The sequence below is a fragment of the Pristiophorus japonicus genome, chromosome 8 (assembly GCF_044704955.1).
Source record: "Pristiophorus japonicus isolate sPriJap1 chromosome 8, sPriJap1.hap1, whole genome shotgun sequence".
Taxonomy (NCBI): domain Eukaryota; kingdom Metazoa; phylum Chordata; class Chondrichthyes; family Pristiophoridae; genus Pristiophorus; species Pristiophorus japonicus.
In genome coordinates, this window is record NC_091984.1 from 64,594,799 (window position 1) to 64,619,242 (window position 24,444).

The 24,444-nt window shown below is 43.1% G+C and overlaps 1 protein-coding gene across 3 annotated transcripts in view; it reads left to right on the top strand.

Moving 5' to 3' along the window:
- The window catches only part of eps15 (epidermal growth factor receptor pathway substrate 15), a 188,263-nt gene that overhangs the window by 19,673 nt on the left and 144,146 nt on the right, over positions 1-24,444 (top strand). For 2 of the 3 annotated variants that reach the window (XM_070886884.1, XM_070886882.1), the window contains exons 2-5: positions 7,220-7,261; positions 20,760-20,849; positions 22,382-22,429; positions 22,547-22,642. In XM_070886884.1, the coding sequence (XP_070742985.1) occupies positions 7,220-7,261; positions 20,760-20,849; positions 22,382-22,429; positions 22,547-22,642 (276 nt within the window). The remainder of the gene's footprint in view (positions 1-7,219; positions 7,262-20,759; positions 20,850-22,381; positions 22,430-22,546; positions 22,643-24,444) is intronic. The other variant, XM_070886883.1, reaches the window with a different exon arrangement.

The window sequence follows — 24,444 nt, forward strand, 5'->3', positions numbered from 1 at the left end:
TGTAATGCATATATTTAAGAAGGGGGATAGAACATGTCCAGAGAATTATAGACCAGTCAGCTTAACATCGGTGGTAGGAATAATAATGGAATCCCTACTAAAGGAGAAAATGGAAGAACATCTAGAAGCCAAAAATATAATAATGAATAACCAGCATGGATTTCAAAAGGGAAAGTCATGCTTAACCAACCTCATTGAATTTTTAAAAGCAGTAACAGAGAAAGTAGACAATGGTAATACAGTAGATGTAATTTATTTAGTTTTTCAAAAGGCCTTCGATAAGGTACCCCATAATAGACTGATGAACAAGGTCAGAGAATGTGGAGTCAGGGGACAAGTAGCAGAATGGATAGCTAGCTGGCTTCAAGACAAAGCAGAGAGTAGGGGTAACAGGTAGCTATTCACAGTGGCAGAAGGTGGGATAGTGGTGTTCCACAAGAATCAGTGCTGGGACCACTGTTGTTCACAATTTATATTAACAATTTAGACACTGGAATCAAAAACACAATTTCTAAATTTGCGGATAACACCAAATTGGTCGATAGTCAATACTGAGGAGGACTGGAGGACATTAATAAACTTGCAGAACGGGCATGTAATTTGCAAGTGAAGTTCAACACAGATAAATGTGAGGTATTACATTTTGGAAGAAGAATAGGGAGGTCACTTATTACTTGGAAGGTGCGAGTCTAGGTGGGGTAGAGGAACAAAGGGATCTTGGAGTACAAATACACTAATCACCATCAGTTGCGACACAGGTTAGCAAGGCCATAAAAAAGCAAACCAAGCACTCTGGTTTATTTCTAGAGGTATAGAATTGAAAAGTAGGGAAGTTATGCTTAACCTGTATCAAACCCTGGTTAGACCACACTTAAGAGTACTGCATACAGTTCTAGCCACCATATTAGAAAAAGGATATAGAAGCACTGGAGAGAGTGCAGAGAAGATTTACAAGGATGATACCAGAAATGCGAGGGTATACATATCAGGAAAGGATGAACAGGCTGGGTCTCTTTCCTCTTGAAAAAAAGAAGGTTGAGGGGTGACCTAATAGGGGCCTTTAAAATTATGAAAGGTTTTGATAGAGAGGATACAGAGAGAATGTTTCCACTTGTGGGGAAGAGCATAACTAGAGGCCATCAATGTAAGATAGTCACCAAGAAATCCAATAGGGAATTCAGAAGAAACTTCTTTACCCAAAGAGTGGTGAGAATGTGGAACTCGCTACCACAAGGAGTGGTTGAAGTGAATAGTATAGATGCATTTAAGGGGAGGCTAGACAAGCATATGAGGGAGAAGGAAATAGAGGGTTATGCTGATAGATTTAGATGAGGAAAGACGAGTGGAGGCTCGTGGAGCATAAACGCCGGCATGGACTGGTTGGACCAAATGGTCTGTTTCTGTGTCACATATCCTATGTAAACTGTGACCCTATGTTCTAGATTCCCCAGCCAGGGAAACATCTTCTCAGCATTAACCCTGTCAAGCCCCTATAAAATGTATATGTTTCAATTAGATCACCTCTCATTCTTCTAAATTGTAAGGAATATAGGCCTAATCTACTCAATCTCTCCTCATAGGGCATTCCCCTCATCCCAGGAACCAGTCTAATGAACCTTTGTTGCACTCCCTCTAAGGCTAGTATTTCTTGCTTTAGGTAAGGAGACCAGAACTGTACACAATACCCCAGGTGTGGCCTCACCAATGTCCTGTATATTTTCAGAAAGACGACTTTACTCTTATACTCTAATCCCTTTGTAACAAAAGCTAATTTACCATTTGCGTTGTTAATTGCTTGCTGTACAGGCCCTGCATGTTAACTTTCTGTGATTCATGAACAAGGACACCCAGGTCCCTCTAAATGCAAATATTTCCCAGTCTCTCGCCATTCAAAAAATACTCAGCTTTTTTGTTTTTTGTAGCGTAGCCACTGTTGTAATGTAGGAAATTCTGCAGCCAATTTGCACAAAGCAAGATCCCACAAACAATGAAATAAATGAACAGATTATTTGTTTTAGATGTTGGCCGAGGGATAAATATTGACCAAGACACCGAGAACTCCCCTGTTCTTTGAATAGTGCCATGAGATCTTTTACGATACCGGAGAGTAAAATGTCTCATCTAAAAGACAGCACTTCCAACAGTGCAGCACTCCCTCAGTACTTCCCTGAAGTGCCAATCTAGATTATGTGCTTAAATTTTGATTGGGGCTTGAATAGATGGCTGTCTGACTCAAAGGCAAGAGTGCTACCTCTGAGCCAAAGCTGACACCTGAAATGGGGAAAAGTACACAGATGACTTGATGAGGCAAAGGAATGCCAATGTGAACGGGGTTTGGAGAGGAGAGTGTCTCTATGAAAAAGTTGGGTGGAGTGCATTGTCACTTGAACTGTGTTTAAAACGGTTAGAATGCCTTTGTGAACTGGGACAGTGGGGTGGGGTTGGATATGAGAGAATGACTCTTGAGGTAACTTTTAGTAAGTGACAGTCTGGTTGGCTTGTTGAAAAGCCAAATGTCACTGTTTTGCCTTTGAATTTAAAACCTATTAATTGCAAAGCATATTAATGTTTAAAATTAACCAGAATGTATGTAAAACATTTTTTTCCCCCAGGAGAGCATGCCCTTGGACTTCCTAAAAATTTACCAATTTTGTACCTTCAACTTTTAAATTTCTCCTTCAGGCTTTCATGCTCTCGTGCTTAGCATTCCTCCAGTATAAGCGTGGAATATTCTGTGAACCGACCAATTTAAGCTACAGCATCTCTGAAACTACTTGTTTTTCACATGTTGGGGCCTTTCTTGATGTCAGTTGTTTGGGTTCCGTGCCAGGTGTTTCTCAGCTTTTGTTAGTTTTCTAGGTTGGCATGTACCCTGTATGACACATTAAAGTCATTAAATGATGTATAAATTGAACAGTTATATAATCCTCTGCTGTTTTCCAAAACTGAAAAGAAAAAAAAAAATCCACAGAGACAATCAAAGCTGCATCCTGTGTAAGTGACTTCACTTCCAAAGGGGCAGGCATTCCCATGACAAAACCAGTTTCAAAAATGCTTGAAATTCTGTGACCTCAAAAATTTCAAATTGAAATGTTTATTGATTGCATGCAGAACTCTTAATCAAGTCCATGGGGAAACAGCGGGGGAGTAAGACTAATTGGATTGCTCTTTCAAAGAACTGGCACGATGGACCAAATGACCTCCTTTTGTGCTATATGATTTTATGATTGAGAGTAGTTTGAGTTAGCACAGGATTCGCACCTAGTAATGACTAACTTAAGGCTAAATATTGCAGATGCTGGCAATCAGAAATAAAAGCATAAAATGCTGGGATCACTCAGCAGGTCAGGCAGCATCTGTGGAGAGAGGGTTAACACTTCACTTCTTGTGACCTTTAGTCAGAACCATTTCTGACTCAAGGGTTCCATTTCTGGCCTGGGGAATCTTGGCTGGACAGATGGTTTTACCGTACATTTGGCCTTGGCACCCCTACATCAGAGTTACAGGTTCCGATGCGTATTCATTGGCCTCTGCTTGAAGTTTGTACATGCACCCACTGTTGTCCATTTATAAGAGCTTTGATGGATCTCTGTTGGTTGAAAAACCTGCTAACACTAGGGCACTTGAGCAAATGGCACTAATCTAGCATTAGTTGCCACTTTCAGGATGGGAGGGATAGAAACATAGAAACATAGAAAATAGGTGCAGAAGTAGGCCATTCAGCACTTTGAGCCTACACCACCATTCAATAAGATCATGGCTGATCATTCACCTCAGTACCCCGTTCCTGCTTTCTCTCCATACCCCTTGATCCCTTTAGCCGTCAGGGCCATATCTAATGCCCTCTTGAATATATCTAACGAACTTGCATCAACAACTCTCTGCGGTAAAGAATTCCAGAGGTTAACAACTCTCTGAGTGAAGAAGTTTCTCCTCATCTTGGTCCTAAATGGCTTACCCTTTATCCTTAGACTGTGACCCCTGGTTCTAGACTTCCCCAACATCGGGAACATTCTTCCTGCATCTAACCTGTCCAGTCCCGTCCTGTCAGAATTTGATATGTTTCTATGAGATCCCCTTTCATTCTTCTGAACTCCAGTGAATACAGGCCTAGTCGATCTAGTCTCCTCATATGTCAGTCCTGCCATTCCAGGAATCAGTCTGGTGAACCTTCGCTGCACTCCCTCAATAGCAAGAACGTCCTTCCTCAGATTAGGAGACCAAAACTGAACACAATATTCCAGGTGAGGCCTCACCAAGGCCCTGTACAACTGCATTAAGACCTCCCTGCTCCTATACTCAAATCCCCTAGCTATGAAGGCCAACATACCATTTGCCTTCTTCACCTGCTGTACCTGCATGCCAACTTTCAATGACTGATGTACCATGACACCCAGGTCTGTTGCACCTTCCCTTTTCCTAATCTGCCGCCATTCAGATAATATTCTGCCTTCCTGTTTTTGCCACCAAAGTGGATAACCTCACATTTATCTACATTATACATGCATTTGCCCATGAGGCGGGAACAATTGGACTGGAGGTTTCAACGAAAAGGCAAATCTGTTGAATTCTTTGTCTTTTGGTATTAAGTTTGTGCTATTGATATACGTAAGGTTAGGTAAGTTCAGTGGTTTCCCCCTACCGATTGGCATGTCTCAATTATGTTCATAGAGTGCATAAGGGACGGGTTCCTGAGCAGTATGTAACGGAGCCAACCGGGGGCAGGCTATCTTAGATCTGGTCCTGTGTAATGAGACAGGATTAATAAACAATCTCCTAGTAAAGGATGCCTTTGGAATGAGTGATCATAGCATGGTTGAATTTCAAATTCAGATGGAGGGCGAGAAAGTTGGATCTCAAACCAGCGTACTAAGCTTAAATAAAGGAGATTACAAAGGTATGAGGGGCAGAGTTGGCTAAAGTGGACTGGGAAAATAGTAGGACGGTTGATGAACAGTGGCGTACATTTAAGGAGATATTTCATAACTTTCACGAAAAATATATTCCAGTGAGGAGGAAAGGGTGTAAAAGAAAAGATAGCCATCCGTGACTAACTAAAGAAATAAAGGATGGTATCCAATTTAAAAACAAGGGCATACAAAGTGACCAAAACTACTGGGAGGACAGAAGACTGGGAAACTTTTAAAAGAATGACTAAAAAAATGATCAAGAAAGGGAAGAGAGACTATGAAAGTAAACTAGCACGGAATATAAAAACAGATAGCAAGAGTTTCTATAGGTATATAAAAAGGAAAAGAATAGCTAAAGTAAATGTTGGTCCCTTAGAGGACGAAACCGGGGAATTAGTGATGGCAGAAACTCTGAACAAATATTTTTTATCGGTCTTTACGGTAGACAACACTAACAATATCCCAACAGTGGATAGTCAAGGGGCTATGGGGGGGGAGGAACTTAACACAATCATAATCACTAAGGAGGTGATACTCAGTAAGATAATAGGACTAAAGGCAGATAAATCCCCTGGACCTGATGGCTTGCATCCTAGGGTCTTAAGAGCAGTAGCGGCAGGGATATTGGATGCATTGGTTGTAATTTACCAAAATTTCCTGGATTCTGGGGAGGTCCCAGCAGATTGGAAAACTGCAAATGTAACGCCCCTATTTAAAAAAGGAGGTAGACAAAAAGCAGGAATTTATAGACCAGTTATCCTAACATCTGTGGTTGGGAAAATGTTGGAGTCCATTATTAAAGAAGCAGTAGCAGGACATTTGGAAAAGCATAATTCAGTCAGGCAGAGTCAGCATGGATTTATGAAGGGGAAGTCATGTTTGACAAATTTGCTGGAATTCGTTGAGGATGTAACAAACAGGGTGGATAAAGGGGAACCAGTGGATGTGGTGTATTTGGACTTCCAGAAGGCATTTGACAAGGTGCCACATAAAAGGTTACTGCACAAGATAAAAGTTCACGGGTTGGGGGTAATATATTAGCATGGATAGAGGATTGGCTAACTAACAGAAAGCAGAGAGTAGGGATAAATGGTTCATTCTCGGGTTGGCAATCTGTATCTAGTGGGGTGCCACAGGGATCAATGCTGGGACCCCCAACTATTTACAATCTATATTAACGACTTGGAAGAAGGGACCGAGTGTAATGTAGCCAAGTTTGCTGACGATACAAAGATGGGAGGAAAAGCAATGTGTGAGGAGGAGACAAAAAAACCTGCAAAAGGACATAGACAGGCTAAGTGAGTGGGCATAAATTTGGCAGATGGAGTATAATGTTGGAAAGTGTGAGGTTATGCACTTTGGCAGAAAAAAATCGAAGAGCAAGTTATTATTTAAATGGAGAAAAATTGCAAAGTGCTGCAGTACGGGGGACCTGGGGGTCCTGGTGCATGAAACACAAAAGGTTAGTATGTAGGTACAGCAAGTGATCAGGAAGGCCAATGGAATCTTGGCCTTTATTGCAAAGGGGATGGAATATAAAAGCATGGAAGTCTTGCTACAGTTATACAGGGTGTTGGTGAGGCCACACTTGGAATACTGCGTATAGGTTTGTTTTCCATATTTAAGAAAGGATATACTTGCATTGGAGGCTGTTCAGAGAAGGTTCACTAGGTTGATTCTGGAGACGAGGGGGTTGACTTATGAGGAAAGGTTGAGTAGGTTGGGCCGCTACTCATTGGAATTCAGAAGAATGAGAGGTGATCTTATCGAAACGTATAAGATTATGAGGGGCCTTGACAAGGTGGATGCAGAGAGGATGTTTCCACTGATAGGGGAGACTAGAACTGGGGGGCATAATCTTAGCATAAGGGTCTGCCCATTTAAAACTGAGATGAGAAGGAATTTCTTTTCTCAGAGGATTGTAAATCCTCTGAGGAATTCACTGCCTCAGAGAGCTGTGGAAGCTGGGTCATTGAATAAATTTAAGACAGAGATAGACAGTTTCTTAACCGATAAGGGAATAAGGGGTTATGGGAGCGGGCAGGGAAGTGGACCTGAGTCCATGATCGGATTAGCCATGATCGTATTAAATGGTGGAGCAGGCTCGACAGGCCGTATGGCCTACTCTTGCTCCTATTTCTTATGTTATGTTTAATTATGGAAGATCAGATCTTTCAGGACTCAAGAATGTTAACCTTTGGCAGTAACAGCCTCCAGTATTTCTGAAAATGTTAGCGTCGATTATCATATGCTCTGTTTTTATCGTTTGTAACAAGATCGGAATACTTATTGCTTTTTTTTCTTTACAGCTTTCAAGTGGAAACCCTTTATATGAAAAATATTACCGCCAGGTAAATTGAGCTTTACTTTGGGTTCTGTGCATGTGCCAATAACCCTTTCAGATCTTTGAACAAATTCAACTGCATCGCCTTTTTTAACAAATAATGTTACAATAAACTTTTGAAAACTTTAAGATGAAAAAAATCTTTGACTCTAATGTGTAAATTGAACCATAAATTTAGTAATGGGTTTCAAACTTATTGTCGCATTGTTTGCTTAATGTAATATTGTTTGCTTAAAAACTACATTCTGCATAGTTAGATTGGTTCGGAGATCTACAGTCTTGCCCTTTTTATGTTTATTTTTCTCTCAATTTTCTCTTCTTATCTGAAGGTACTAATTCAAACTGTAGTACATTTTCACAGTTGCTGTTTCTTTTGGTACCTTGCCCAAATGGCTATAATCATACACGAGTCTAGACCATGAATAGCAGCAGACTCTTCAACCATGGAGAACATCACAGCGGCGCCTAGCCCTGTTCTCGCTACATATCCACGCATGTGCACTTTCTAGCAGAGATCAATGGATCGAAGTCATGAGTGGAAAATCTGGCTGACTACCTTTTACCTTCTGCTAAGGAATACTAAGGTCAATTGAAGTGCCTGTGCTGCACAGCATAGATTCACCAGGTGATGGCAGTGATTGGGAACTAGTTATGAGGGGAGAGACATGAAATACTGAGAACTTTTTCATTGGAGTAGAGAAGGCTAAGAGGAGATTTAAGAATGATTTTTAAAATTATGAATGGATGTGATCGAGTGAAACGGGAAAGACTGCTTCGTCTGGTTGGAGAGTTGGTAAGGAGAGGGCCATCGAACTGGAAACTGTCAGTTTTTATTGCCCATCCCTAATTGCCCTTGAGAAGATGATGGTGAGCTGCCTTCTTGAACCGCTGCAGTCCTTGTGGTGAAGGTAACTCGCTCAGTGCTGTTAGGGAGGGAGTTCCAGGATTTTGACCCAGCGACAATGAAGGAATGGTGATATACTTCCAGGCCAGGATGCAGGATGGCATGTGACTTGGAGGGGAAGTTGGAAGTGGTGGTGGTGTTCCCATGCATCTCTGCCCTTGTCCATCTAGGTGGTAGAGGTCGCAGTTTTGGGAGGTGCTGCCGAAGAAGCCGTGGCGAGTTGCTGCAGTGCATCTTGTAGATGGTACACACTGCAGCCGCGGTACACCGATGATGGAGGGAGTGAATGTTTAAGGTTGTGGATCAGGTGCCAATTCCCATTGACTTCAGTTTTACTAGGGCTCTGGGATGCCATACTTGGTCAAATGCTGCCTTGATGTCAAGGGCAGTCACTCTCACTTCAACTCTAGAATTCAGCTCTTTTGTCCATGTTTGGACCAAGACTGTAATAAGGTCTGGAGCCGAGTGGTCCTGGCGGAACCAAAACTGAGCATCGGTGAGCAGGGTATTGGTCAGTAAGTGCCGCTTGATAGCACTGTTAACGACACCTTCCATCACTTTGCTGACAATTGAGAGCAGGCTGATGGGGCAGTTGTAGCTGTACTGGAACAGCTTGGCTAGCGAGTTCTGGAGCACAAGTCTTCAGCACGACAGCCGGGATGTTGTCAGGGCCCATAGCCTTTGCTGTATCCAGTGTGCTCAGCCGTTTCTTGATATCACGTGACTCAAATTGGCTGAAGACTTGGATCTGTGATGGTGGGGACCTCAGGAGGAGGCCAATATGGATCATCCACATGGCACGTCTGGCTGAAGATAGTTACAAACGATTCAGCCTTGTCTTTTGCACTCACGTGCTGGGCTCCGCCATCATTGAGAATGGGGATATTCATGGAGCCGCCTCCTCCTCCTCCTCCTGTTAGTTGTTTAATGGTCCACCACCATTCACGATTGGATGTGGCAAGACTACAGAGCTTTAATCTGATCCGTTGATTGTGGGGATCACTAACCCTTGTCTTTAGCATGCTGCGTCTGCTTTTTAGCATGCATTTAGTCCTGTGTTGCAGCTTCACCAGGTTGGCACCTAATTTTTAGGTATGCCTGTTGCTGCTCTAGGCATGCTCTTCTACACTCCTCATTGAACCAGGGTTGGTCCCCTGGCTTGGTGGTAATGGTAGAATGAAGGATATGCTGGGTCATCAGGGTACAGATTGTGGTGGAATACAAATCTGCTGCTGCTGATGGCCCACAGCACCTCATGGATGGCCAGTTTTAAGCTGCTAGATCTGTTGTGAATCTATCCCATTTAGCACAGTGATAGTGCCACACAACACGATGGAGAGTGGCCTCAGTGTGAAGACGGGACTTCGTCTCCACAATGACTGTGTGGTGGTCAATGCTGTCATGGACAGATGCATCTGTGACTGGTAGATTGGTGAGGACGAGGTCAAGTAGGTTTTTCCTTTATGTTGGTTCTCTCAGCACCTGCCGCGGTCCCAGACTGGCAGCTGTGTCCTACAGGACTTGGCCAGCTCAATCTGTAGTGGTGCAACGAGCCACACTTGGTGATGAACATTGAAGTCCCTCACCCAGAGTACATTCTGTGCCCTTGCTACTCTCAGAGTTTCTTCCAAGTGGTGTTCAGTATGGAGGAGTACTGATTCATCAGCTGATGTAGGGCAGTAGGTGGTAATCAGCAGGAGGTTTCCTTGCCTATGCTTGACCTGAAGCCATGAGACTTCATGGGGTCCAGAGTCAATGTTGAAGACTCCCAGAGCCACTCCCTCCCTCCCATATGGGACAGGACATACTTAGGGATGATGATAATAGAGGAGTCTGGGACATTGGTTGAAATGTATGATTCTGTGAGTATGACTATGTCAGGCTTTTGCTTAACTAATCTGTGGGACAGCTCTCCCAATTTTGGCATAAGTCCCCAGATGTTGGTGAGGAGGACTTTGCAAGGTTGACTGGGCTCGGTGTGCTGTTGTTGTGTCCGTAACTGGTGTCGAGATCAATGCCAGGTGTTCCAGCTGTTTTTTTTAATTATTTCTCGTAGCGATTTTTCTTACAACTGAGTGGCTTGGTCATCATCATAATAGGCAATCCCTTGAAATCGAGGAAGACTTGCTTCCACTCTAAAAGTTCTCAGGTGACTGCACAGTCCAATACCGGAATTACAGTCTCTGTCACAGGTGGGACAGACAGTGGTTGAAGGAAAGGTGGGGGTGGGGAGTCTGGTTTGCCGCTCGCTCCCTCTGCTCTCTGCATTTTGTTTCTGCATGCTCTCGACGATGAGACTCGAGATGCTCAATGCCCTCCCAGATGCTCCTCCTCCATTTAGGGCTGTCTTGGGTCAGGGATTCCCAGGTGCCGGTGGGGATGTTGCACTTTATCAAGGAGGCTTTGAGGGTGTCCTTGAAACGTTTCCTCTGCCCACCTGGAGCTTGCTTGCTGTGTAGGAGTTCCAAGCAGAGCATTTGCTTTGGGGGTGTCGGGCATGTGGACGATGTGACCCGCTCAGCGGAGCTGGTCGAGTGTGGTCAGTGCTTCGATGCTGGGGATGTTGGTCTGATCGAGAACACTGATGTTGGTGCGCCTATCCTCCCAGTGGATTTGCAGGATCTTGCGGAGGCAGCGCTGGTGGTACTTCTCCAGCGCTGTGAGGTGTCTACTGTATATGGTCCACGTCTCTGAGCCATTATAGGAGGGCGGGTATCACTACTACCCTGTAGACCATAAGCTGAGTGCCAGATTGGAGGGCCTGGTCTTCAAACACACTTTTCCTCAAGCGACCGAAGGCTGCGCTGGCACACTGGAGGCGGTGTTGGACCTCATCGTCAATGTCTGCCCTTGCTCATAATCGGCTCCCGAGGCATGGAAAATGGTCCACGTTGTCCAAAGCCGCGCTGTGGATTTTGCTGACTTGGGGGGTGGGGCGGGGGGCAGAGCTGTGAGGTGGGGGTCAGGTTGGTGGTGGCTTGCTAGGCCATTTCAGAGGTCTGGAGTCACATATGAAATGCTTTGAGAGTAGTTGAGGCTAATTCGTATATCAGGTGCTCCTTTTATTGAATAGCCCATGGTGAAACTCTGCTATCCATTTTTGATGAATGATCTATCTCTCTGAGCTGAAAAGCTAGATCCACTTTGTCCTATGTGTTCTTCGCAATGGAAACTCCCCACAAGAAGGTTATATTGATTTGAGAAATGATCAATCTTAAATGCCTGTAATTGAGACATGGGAGGGAGAACAAGAGATAAAAAGTAATCAGGTAAGCAACTTCAAGGTAAAGCTCCTTTTTAAAAAAAAAACCTTCCAGATTTTTAATATGCTGGTGATTACAATTGTACATCCCTTTCTGGCATAAAAATAAAAAAGGGAAGGTGGCTCAACCGTGGCTATCAAGGGAAATCAAGGATAGTATTAAAGCCAAGGAAGTGGCACACAAATTGGCCAGGAATAGCAGCGAACCCGGGGACTGTGAGAAATTTAGAACTCAGCAGAGGAGGACAAAGGTTTTGATTAGGGCAGGGAAAGTAGAGTACGAGAGGAAGTTTGCAGGGAACATTAAAATGAACTGCAAAAGCTTCTATAGATATGTAAAGAGAAAAAGGTTAGTAAAGACAAATGTAGGTCCCCTGCAGTCAGAATCAGGGGAAGTCATAACTGGGAACAAAGAAATGGCAGACCAATTGAACAAGTACTTTGGTTTGGTATTCACTAAGGAGGACACAAACAACCGTCCGGATATAAAAGGGGTCAGAGGGTCTGGTAAGAAGGAGGAACTGAGGGAAATCCTTATTAGTCGGGAAATTGTGTTGGGGAAATTGATGGGATTGAAGGCCGATAAATCCCCAGGGCCTGATGGTCTGCATCCCAGAATACTTAAGGAGGTGGCCTTGGAAATAGCAGATGCATTGACAGTCATTTTCCAACATTCCATAGACTCTGGATAAGTTCCTATGGAGTGGAGGGTAGCCAATGTAACCTCACTTTTTAAGAAAGGAGGGAGAGAGAAAGCAGGGAATTTTCGACCGGTCAGCCTGACCTCAGTAGTGGGTAAAATGATGGAATCAATTATTAAGGATGTCATTGCAGCGCATTTGGAAAGAGGTGACATGATAGGTCCAAGTCAGCATGGATTTGTGAAAGGGAAATCATGCTGGACAAATCTTCTGGAATTTTTTGAGGATGTTTCCAGTAGAGTGGACAAGGGAGAACCAGTTGATGTGGTATATTTGGACTTTCAGAAGGCTTTCGACAAGGTCCCACACAAGAAATTAATGTGCAAAGTTAAAGCACATGGGATTGGGGGTAGTGTGCTGACGTGGATTGAGAACTGGTTGTCAGACAGGAAGCAAAGAGTAGGAGTAAATGGGTACTTTTCAGAATGGCAGGCAGTGATTATTGGGGTACCGCAAGGTTCTGTGCTGGGGCTCCAGCTGTTTACATTGTACATTAATGATTAGACGAGGGGATTAAATGTAGTATCTCCAAATTTGCGGATGACACTAAGTTGAGTGGCCGTGTGAGCTGCGAAGAGGATGCTATGAGGCTGCAGAGTGACTTGGATAGGTGAGTGGGCAAATGCATGGCAGATGAAGTACAATGTGGATAAATGTGAGATTATCCACTTTGGTGGTAAAAACAGAGAGACAGACTATTATCTGAATGGTGACGGATTAGGAAAAGGGGAGGCGCAATGAGACCTGGGTATCATGGTACATCAGTCATTGAGGGTTGGCATGCAGGTACAGCAGGCAGTTAAGAAAGCAAATGGCATGTTGGCCTTCATAGCGAGGGGATTTGAGTACAGGGGCAGGGAGGTGTTGCTACAGTTGTACAGGGCCTTGGTGAGGCCACACCTGGAGTATTGTGTACAGTTTTGGTCTCCTAACTTGAGGAAGGACATTCTTGCTATTGAGGGAGTGCAGCGAAGGTTCACCAGACTGATTCCCGGGACTGACGTATCAAGAAAGACTGGATCAACTGGGCTTGTATTCACTGGAGTTCAAAAGAATGCGAGGGGATCTCATAGAAACGTTTAAAATTCTGACGGGGTTAGACAGGTTAGATGCAGGAAGAATGTTCCCAATGTTGGGGAAGTCCAGAACCAGAGATCACAGTCTAAGGATAAGGGGTAAGCCATTTAGGACCGAGATGCGGAGGAACTTCTTCACCCAGAGAGTGGTGAACCTGTGGAATTCTCTACCACAGAAAGTTGTTGAGGCCAATTCACTAAATATATTCAAAAAGGAGTTAGATGAGGTCCTTACTACTAGGGGGATCAAGGGGTATGGCAAGAAAGCAGGAATGGGGTACTGAAGTTGAATGTTCAGCCATGAACTCATTGAATGGCGGTGCAGGCTAGAAGGGCCGAATGGCCTACTCCACCTATTTTCTATGTTTCTATGTTATGTATTTGAGATCCTTGATCATTATTCTGGTGACCTGCCTATTGCTAGTTGTGAATTTGACATTCTCTTAATTAAGTAACCATACTTCTGAACTTGCAATATGTATTTGATTATCTGCTGCACTCTGAATTTGAAGACTCCTTTCCTTCTGAATGGATAGATAGACACATTGAAGGAAAACACAGTCACCTTTGAACTTGTTTGCTTTACCCTTACCGTCTGTTGTTTTGACTGTTCATGTCACTTGATATCCAGGCTTGATGCCCTTCATATCTAATTTTAACCATACAGAAATTGCACACTTGAATTCTCCCATGCTTACTCAACCTCCACATGCAAATTAGTAAGTTATCTTCAGATTTTTATTTGGGGGGGGAGGTGGAGGGAGGAGCTGTTAGATATTGTTCTTTGATGAATTGTTAGAACATATTTCTGTCGTATATCACCACACTTTCCCTCTGCTATTTCCACCATTATTGTAGAACTAATGGTAATTTCGCCATTGATTTCTTCTTTTGCAATTGAATACTTGGATTGTATCTGAAGAAATTGGAGTATGTAGGGACTTTACACAGTTTTTAATTTAGTTTTATTAATTTGTCATCTCTAGAATATGTTGATTCTTTGCTGGGAAATGGTTCCATTATTCTTGTGTGAGCCTTGATGCTGAGTATCAACAGGCTATTTGACTGCAGGGTGCTTGATCTTGTCATCACGCAAAGCTCCCATGCACACTTCAGCAGTGTTCAGCAACCAGAATACTGAACAATTTTCTGCTCCTTATCCTAGGGGCACTGAGGCTAATTGTAGCAACCTTCGTATTGCTCTGGCTGATAAATACCAGAGCTGAGATATGGCCCAGTTTCTCATCAGATAAGTTTTAAATCTAGTTAAAATACAAAGGTAGACAATGTGGAGTAAAACTCTTCTGTTCTGTTTGTACAGCTTTACCAATTAGGTTTCACTTCTCATTTGTGCGCTAAAGTTTGGGGTTACGTCCCACCTAACCAGGATTCCTGTGCACTCTTAAGACTTTGTTTATATTACATACGTAAGTGATCAGATATTTAGGGTTTGTGTTTTTTTAGGTTAACCTGATAACACCCGTTTGTAAATCATTTGAAAAAAAATGAAATCAGCAACTAAATTTCTGCATGCAAGTATTGATTATGATATTCTTATCATAAACTTTAAATTTTGTTGTGAAGTATGTTTTAAAGAGTGTCTTGAAGAAGGCAGAGAGGTTTAGGCAGAGAGTTCCCGAGCTTGGGGCCTAAGCAACAGAAGGCGTGACCACCAATGGTTGAGCGATTATAATCAGCGATGCTCAGGAGGCCAGAATTAGAGGAGCGCAGACATCTCGGCGGGGTGTGGGGGAGGAGGGGGGTGGTTTGGAGGAGATTACAGAGATAGGGAGGGGTGAGCGAGGCCATGGAGAGGTTTGAAAATAAGGATGAGAATTTTGAAATCGAGGCGTTGCTTAACTGGAAGCCAGTGTAAAGAAAGTCAAAGCGCTTTACAGCCAATAAAGTACTTTTGGAGTATAGTCACTGTTGTAATGTGGGAAACGCAGCAGCCAACTTGCGCACAGCAAGCTTTCACAAATAGCAATGTGATAAGGACCAGATAATCTGTTTTTTTGTTATGTTGATTGAGGGATAACTCCCCTGCTCTTCTTTGAAATAGTGCCATGGGATCTTTTACATCCACTTGAGAGAGCAGATGGGGCCTTGGTTTAATGTCTCATCTGAAAGACGGCACATCTGACCGTGCAACACTCCCTCAGTACTGCACTGGAGTGTCAGCCTAGATTTTTTTTGTACTCCAGTCCCTGGAGTAGGACTTGAACTCACAACCTTCTGACTCGGAGGCGAGAGTGTTACCCACTGAGCTGACACTGGAGAAAGGAAGAGAAAGCGGGGGAGCAGGAAAAAAGCGAGAGAGAGAAAAAAAACGAATCCGTCTGAACAGAAAATTAAAACCCCAAACTAAGTCTGGTATGGGGATGGTGAGGAATCTGTGGATTGGATTATACATTCCGTGATCTACTCCCTCCACTATACAGAACCTTAGAACACAGGCCCAGGCCAAACAATGTCTCAAGTACTTCTTCATCCTGTAACATATACTCGATCAATGGGTCTAACCATTATATAGTTTGATGAGGATTTCAAACCTGTAGATTATATTTATGTTTCAAATGCTCCCCTTTGCCTCACTCTGCGAACCCTCTGGCCTACCCTCGGCTAAAAATTAAATTTCAAACCAGTTAGTCTCCCGAGCCACAGTCAGCAGAGCTGTAAAGTAGGGTACAGAGCAAACCAGACACTTAGTGACCGGCATCGCTAGAAATACAGAGAATGGGAGAGCAGTGTGGCTTACTCAACGAGACAGCGATCAGCAGAGCTTGTAGAATAGGTCTAATAAATAAATGTAGGTCAGCGAGCACAGGGGTGATGGGTGATGTTGATGATGGGTGAGCAGGACTTTGTATGAGTTAAGCCACAGGCAGCAGAGTTTTGGATCACTTCTAGTTTATGTAGGGTAGAATTTGGGAGGCCAGCCAGTAGTACGTTGAAATAGTCAAGTCTAGAGGTATCAAAGGCATGGATGAGGGTTTCAGCAGCAGATGAGCTGAGGCAAGGGCGGACACGGTCGATGTTACGGAGGTGGAAATAGGCAGTCTTAGTTATGCTGCGGATATGTGGCCGAAAGCTCATTTGACACCAAGGTTGCGAACAGTCTGGTTCAGCCTCACACAGGAGTTGGGGAGAGGGATGGAGTCAGTGGCTAGGGAACGTAGTTTGTGGCGTGGACCAAAAACAATGGCTTTAGTCTTCCCAATATTCAAATGGAGAAATTTTCTGCTCATCCAGTACTGGATGTCGGACAAGCAGTCTAACAATTTAGAGACCGCAGAGGAGCCGAGAGAAGTGGCAGTGAGATAGAGCTGGGTATCATCATCATTCATGTGGAAAATGACGTTGTGTTTCTGGATGATATTGCCAAGGGGCAACGTGTAGATGAGAAATAGGGGGCCAAGGATCGATCCTTGGGGAACACCAGGGGTAATGATGTGGGGGTGGGAAGAGAAGCTGTTGCAGGTGATTCTCTGGCTACGATTAGATAGATAAGAATGGAACCAGGTGAGTGCAGTCCCACCCAGCTGGATGACAGTGGAGAAGGATAGAGTGGTCAACCATGTCAAAGGCTATAGACAAGTCAAGAATGACGAGGAGGGAATAGTTTGCCTTTGTTACAAACACAAAGGATGTAATTTGTGACTTTAATGAGAGCCGTTTCGGTATTGTGGCAGGCGCGGAAATCGGATAAGAGGAATTCAAACATGGATTTGCGGGAAAGATGCGCAGGGATTTGGGAGGCGACAACACATTCAAGGACTTTGGAGAGGAAAGGGAGGTTAGACTTGGGGCGGTAGTTTGCAAGGACGGAGGGATCGAGGATTGGTTTTTTGAGAGGGGTGATGACAGCAGATTTGAGGGAGGGGGGGACAATACCTGAGGAGAGCGAACTGTTAACAATGTCAGCTAACATGGGAGCCAGAAAAGGAAGTTAGATGGTCAGCAGTTTGGTGGGAATAGGGTCAAGGGAGCAAGTCTCATGGACAGGATGAGCTCGGAAAGGTCATGAGGGGAGATCGAAGAGAAACTCGAGAAAGATGTGAGGTCAGAGTTAGGGCAGCGGGCTTCTTTAGAGGAAGTTTGGTCCGTTGGGCTAGGGGAAGGAAGGGATGAGGCAGAGGTAGCTGCACGGATGGTCTGAATCTTAGAGACATGGAAGTCCATGAACTCCTCACACGTATTGTCGGAGGTGAGGTTGGAGACTGGGGAGAAGGGTTTAAAAAGACGGTTAGCAGTGACAAATAGAAGCTGGGGTTTATTTTTACATTCCAGAAACGGGTCAACAGTTTCTTTTTTTATTTTACCTGTACTGTAATCCTCCAATTATTATAAAGAAAATAATTAATCTTTTGGAACTACTTGTCACACTGAGCACTGACATTTTAATTTTAACTGGATCTTGTTCGTCCTTCTCAAATTCTTGGTTCTTTTTGAAGACTCTGGATCAGTTCCTATGGAGTGGAGGGTAGCCAATGTAACCCCACTTTTTTTAAAAAAAGGAGGGAGAGAGAAAACACGGAATTATCGACCGGTCAGCCTGACGTCGGTAGTGGGTAAAATGATTGAATCAATTATTAAGGATGTCATAGCAGCGCATTTGGAAAGAGGTGACATGATAGTTCCAAGTCAGCATGGATTTGTGAAAGGGAAATCATGCTTGACAAATCTTCTGGAATTTTTTGAGGATGTTTCCAGTAGAGTGGACAAGAGAGAACCAGTTGATGTGGTGTATTTGGACTTTCAGAAGGCTTCCGACAAGGTCCCACACATGGGATTGGGGGTAGTGTGCTGACGTGGATTGAGAACTGGTTGGTAGACAGGAAGCAAAGAGTAGGAGTAAATGGGTACTTTTCAGAATGGCAGGCAGTGACTAGTGGGGTACCGCAAGGTTCTGTGCTGGGGCTCCAGCTGTTTACATTGTACATTAATGATTTAGACGAGGAGATTAAATGTAGCATCTCCAAATTTGCGGAAGACACTAAGTTGGGTGGCAGTGTGAGCTGCAAGGAGGATGCTATGAGGCTGCAGAGTGACTTGGATAGGTTAGGTGAGTGGGCAAATGCATGGCAGATGAAGTATAATGTGGATAAATGTGAGGTTATCCACTTTGGTGGTAAAAACAGAGAGACAGACTATTATCTGAATGGTGACAGATTAGGAAAAGGGGAGGCGCAACGAGACCTGGGTGTCATGGTACATCAGTCATTGAGGGTTGGCATGCAGGTACAGCAGGCGGTTAAGAAAGCAAATGGCATGTTGGCCTTCATAGCGAGGGGATTTGAGTACAGGGGCAGGGAGGTGTTACTACAGTTGTACAGGGCCTTGGTGAGGCCACACCTGGAGTATTGTGTACAGTTTTGGTCTCCTAACTTGAGGAAGGACATTCTTGCTATTGAGGGAGTGCAGCGAAGGTTCACCAGACTGATTCCCGGGTGGCGGGACTGACATATCAAAAAAGACTTGATCAACTGGGCTTGTATTCACTGGAGTTCAGAAGAATGAGAGGGGATCTCATAGAAACGTTTAAAATTCTGATGGGTTTAGACAGGTTAGATGCAGGAAGAATGTTTCCAATGTTGGGGAAGTCCAGAACCAGGGCACACAGTCTAAGGATAAGGGGTAAGCCATTTAGGACCGAGATGAGGAGAAACTTCTTCACCCAGAGAGTGGTGAACCTGTGGAATTCTCTACCACAGAAAGTTGTTGAGGCCAATTCACTAAATATATTCAAAAAGGAGTTAGATGTAGCCCTTACTACTCGGGGGATCAAGGGGTATGGCGAGAAAGCAGGAATGGGGTACTGAAGTTGCATGTTCAGCCATGAACTCATTGAATGGCGGTGCATGCTCGAAGGGCCGAATGGCCTACTCCTGCACCTATTTTCTATGTTTGTAGAACAAGGTCATGCTTGTAATCGCCCAGTGACCATTTGTCAACTGTCAGGAAAGAATTGTTTCTTGTACATAAAAATGTTTTCGATTGCCACCAAATTTAAATGATTGTCTTTCAATTTCATTCTAAAGTTAGCTACTTGGAAATGGATGGTGCATTCAACTGTGCACTTGTAAGCCTTCTGTATATGAACAACAACTTCTTGACTCTTGGTTCACTTATTTGGCTAATAAAGGCTCCTTGTTGGCTCACCAACCTTGTATTGTTACTCAGTCATTCAGACCCAGAGAATCCAGGTTAAGTTACTGGCCTGTTCTGAGATAATGGATGTCAGTCAGAACACCTGGATGAACACCACAATGGGCCTGACCTAGGGAGAGGAAACAAATTCAGTTAAGGTTCCCAATCTTAATCACTGTCAATGACTTCTCTTGGAAAGTGTATGTACATACAGACATTGGGGGAGTGCAGAGGATTAGGCTTGGATGTGAGAACTCTCCAGTCAAATATCCTTGGAATATACACACTCTAGGTTTGCTAATAAAGAATGGCTGCTTGGGTGTAATATTGGAGTGCTGATGCATTGAACTGTACCATTTATCTGGCATCAAAATAATTTAAAATAGTATTTGCAAGCACTAAAATGATGCAGACTAATTTCTGCAGCCCCCGCCCAAGAAAAATGCTTAAAGCATATTTATGATGGAGCCATAATTTGATAATGTTTGTTTTTAGTTTACACTGACCTCTAATTCTTGACACTATTTTGATTGTTTATTGGATGATCTCCACAATACTTTCTCCCTTTTCTGCTCCGGTTTCGAGTTGCTACTTTGCATTGAGCTTTTTTTGTGTTTCTGTTCTAACATCTCATTTAAATTTCATTCAATTTGGTGAGAGATTAGTTAGGAGTCTCCATTATGGACTCAAAACTGCACAGACAGACAAGGACTTTGTCATAAATCCTCACAGACCTTCCTAAACATGGGTAACCTCTGGGTAAGAAGTTGACACTTATCTGTACACATTGTAGTTTAGGTAGTCTCAAATGTTCAGAAACAAGAAAGTCCTTTTTGTTATCTCTCGTTTTTCTTTTAAATTCATTTTGAATGATGTGTTTCAGTTGGCATTTATTTTACAGGCGCAGCTGGCTAATAGTAGCGTTCGTTATTAGTAAACTGTTGGCTTCCTATGATGGTGCAGTCTCTTTCGCTAAAATTTGCAGATAAATGAGTCCATATATAATTTGGTATGATCAAAAGGCCCTTTTTCTTTCCCTTCCCTTCTAGTTTTTATGTTCTCCTTCCCTTCTTAGCCTCTAGCACCGCTATATGGGTCAATAGATAACTTACTCCAAGGCCTTAGCCAATGCTATTCTGTCACGTGGATGAGAGTGGGCTGGGGTGACTCACCTTTATGAATTTTATTTTTCAGTACTTTTTATCTTTCAGTTTATTGACTGGAGACGAGTGCCCAAACTTATTGTGGTACTTCTCCCCAAAGCCCTGGCCAAGGTGATTAGTTAGTACACCAATGTGCCCTGCCACCAGATGGTCTCCACGGGAAATTTTGTTTTAAAAATACTTGTGGAATAGATCAGATCAATTCCATACTCAAGACTTCCAATAACGTCTTGTTTTTCATTTATACAGATTGATGCAGCGAATGGTGGCAGAGTTGGAGCAGCTGAAGCTGCCTCATTTTTAAAAAGATCTGGCCTGTCTGACCTCGTGCTTGGAAAGGTACTGCTTTCTTTTCGTTATCATGTGTGTACTTTCTGCTTCCTGTGCTGAACTTATCTCATTGATGCATGAATTTCATAGTCTATATGTTATGTCCTATAATATAGACATATAGACTATGTCTATATTAAATTATTCATTATGGTAAATAGTTGTACTTCAGGTTGAACCTCCCTTATCCGGCACCCTCGGGACCTGGCATATTCTGAATGAGGGATTTTGCCGGATGAGGGGAGGTCACATGTTGGGTGGACTGCGCCTTTAAACGCTGTTGCTGGGCTGGGGTGCTGCTGCGGTCAATGTGTGTGTGCGCCGATTGGCTGGAATGACAGTCAGTCAGCCAGTCAATGTGCAGGGGCCCCGAAGAGCCGGCGGTCCCCGAAGTCTCGGCCCGACCCTCCGGAGGGAGCGCTGAGGGGAGGAGCGGCTGGCCCAAGGACTGTGGCTGCAGGAGTTCCAGCAGGGCGACTAGGAAGATTGAGGAGAAGGATTATATTGGTGAGTAGGATTTTGACCGGCCGCGTTCTGCGAATGCGCCACCTGGCGGCCGGGAATGGTTCCAGACGAGGGGTGGTGCCGGATAAGGGAGTCCCGGATAAGAGAGGTTCAACCTGTACTGCAATATTAACACTTTAAAAAATTCTGTTTGCCCCTTTCTCCTCCAAATCTCTCTCTTGTTCCCTCTTTGTCACTGCCCTATTTTAAATCAGACTAATTTTATTCTCTTCTACCTGCTGTACCTCCATTCAACCTATTGTAACCGCTTTTGAGTAATCTTTAAAGTTGACAATTTGTTTTTCTTGTTGTTTTCCACTTAACGTGTTGCTTTTAATATGTTGTGAACTTGAACACTAAACCCCACTGCTCTTTCACAGCTTTACCCCATTCAAAGTATAATTATTGCCTCAGATCTTCCTCTATTCTCTCCAGTTTTACAGTTTGATGCTGTACCTTTCAAAAGAATAAAAATTTGGGTTTGACTCGCTAAGTGGACTGCATAAATATTGTATGGAACCACGGACATTCATGTGAATTTTCCTTTCAAATTGCACTACCGATCCATTATACATTTTTAATCTGCCAATGTAACTGTCCTTTCATAATCCTCTGCTGGGTCATGTGTGGAGCAACCTGAAGGTATCCCCACCCTTTCGCTGTATTATTCTGGTTGTAGATTTATATGGATGACTAATGTAGATCTTGGCGTCAAATTCTTATCTCATAATACTCCTGTGAGGACGTTCCACTATGTTAAAGGCGCTATATAAATACAAGTTGTTGTTGTTGTAAAGGCAATAAGAATAGCATGGTCCAGAGTCTGTATAGATTTAGGACACTTCTGATAATATGTCTTGGTAAAATTCAGTGACTGAACTTTGCCTTATTTTTCTGAACTTTGCTGTAGTTTTCCAAAGGTTGCAGAATGCTGTTATAGTACTACTTCTGAATACTAATCAGTACACTGTCATAACAGTTAAAAGATCCGAATAAGATGCTCAATGTTTTTAATTTGTCAAATGCGCTTATTTCAGATATGGGATTTAGCTGATGCGGATGCAAAGGGCTTTTTAAACAAACAGGTATTTTTTTTAAAATGTTAAATTCAGAAAAATTGTAACAGCTGCTGGATTTACTTACTATTTTGTATTTTTAGAACTGTTATAAATTCATTGCTGTTCATTTTCATTTTACTTTAGGAATTTTTTGTTGCCTTGAGGCTTGTAGGGTGTGCACAAAATGGACTTGAGGTCTCTCTGAACAGTTTAAACCTTGCAGCCCCAGCACCAAAATTCGTAAGTAAATTAGCTTCTTATTCTTTACAATTTATAATGGCTAAATTTTGCCATTTTGGCTCCTGTTCAGTAATTCAGTCCGGAATTTACATGTTTTCAGTAAATCCTCTGAATGGGGGAGTCTAATATAGTAGATATGAGTCCTTCATTTAAACTCAGCCCAGACTAATGTAATGAAAATGTTCTTTTTTTTTGTGTGTGTGTGTGTCTCTCTCTCTCTCTCCCTCCCCCCCACTTCTTTCTCTCTCGTTCTCTTTCTCCCATCCCACTCTCCTCACCTCTCTCTATCTCAAATCTCTCTTTCCTCATCGATCTCTCTCTTTCCATCTTTCTCAACTCTCTTCCTCATCTCTCCGTCCGTTCGTCTCTCTCACCCTGCTGTCATTGGGTGCCCTTTCCCCACCATCTCTCTTGCTCTCCCTCTCTTCCCCGTCCTCACCCTCCACCCCCCCCACCTCCCACCCCCCCCCCGTCATGTCTCTCTTGCCCTACTGTCATTGGGTGCCCTCTCCCCCACCATCTCTCTCGCTCTCCCTCTCTCTCTTTTCCCCCATCTCTTTCACTCCCTCCTGTGCCCCAAACAAGGTGTCATAACCAAAACTTCAGAAAAATCGCAGTTTCAAAACATAATCAAAAGTGTTTCTCGTAACTTATTTTTGAAATGTAGATAACAGTGCCATGCAATTTTGCTTTTGGTTATGGCACCACCTCTCCTTGCGCAACTTATTTATTTCCATCTTCCTGCACTCCCACTCTCTCCCTTCTCTTTCTTTTCCATTTGTTGCTCTCTTTTTTTTTTTGCCCTCTTTCCTTTCCTACATAAAATTTGTTTTGTCTGTGTCAATCCTGTTCCCAGTGGAAGAAGGTCCACAGCAAAAAAAATTGGCCACTATTCGTCACAAAATATTCCTGAATCAATAAGAGGCATTATGGATGACTGGGATGTGGAAGTGAAAGTGTCTGTTGCGTTTTGTATACTAATGTCCAAACATCTTTTTGGCACTGTAGCAAGAACTTAAATCTGCATTTAGCTTACAATTGCTCAATGTTAGCATTTGGTGCCAAGAGGGAAAAAATCTGTCATTCCGTAGGCACTGATATCTCTAATCCAATCAAAAGTGCACAAATGGGAATGATACGGAAATTGTAGGAAATCCCTCAAGACCATTTCCTTGGGAGATTTAATTTTCCCTTCCTCCTCCCGTTTCAAGCATATGCCAAGTATTGTTTAATACTCAGCAGATACTTTCAGGATTGGAGCTGAAACTGCTGTGACCAATCTTTGCATTGTGACAAGGGAGATCCCAGTCTGTACAGTGGCTGTCACCATCCTAGCACAGAATCGTCAAAATTAATGTTGAGAGTTCATGGAAGAGGCATGTAAAAGATTATGATGATTAAGCCAAAAAATATTCAGAACTGGGAGGCGCTCTGTGGTTAAGCATTTTTCATCATACTGATGTGCATCGCTGGCTGCTGCATTACCAGGTTTCTTTGTAGCAACACTCTAGATGATTCCAATATTTTTATTAGATGGCTTCTTTTTAATTTGGTACTAGTCTCTGAGGGTGAATGTCAGACATATGAAAACACTTTTGTTTGTTTATTTTTGAATTATATATATTTTTTTCATTTGAAATACATGCTCTTTTTTCAAACCATGATGATTTTTGCTCCCTCTCCAAACTTTTAAACTAAGTGTGCATTAAGGAACTAAAGCTAGAGAGTCGTGGGATTAGTTTATTTTTGTAGAACGAAATAAGGAAATCAATTATTTGACTCTTGTTCTACTAAGATCACTG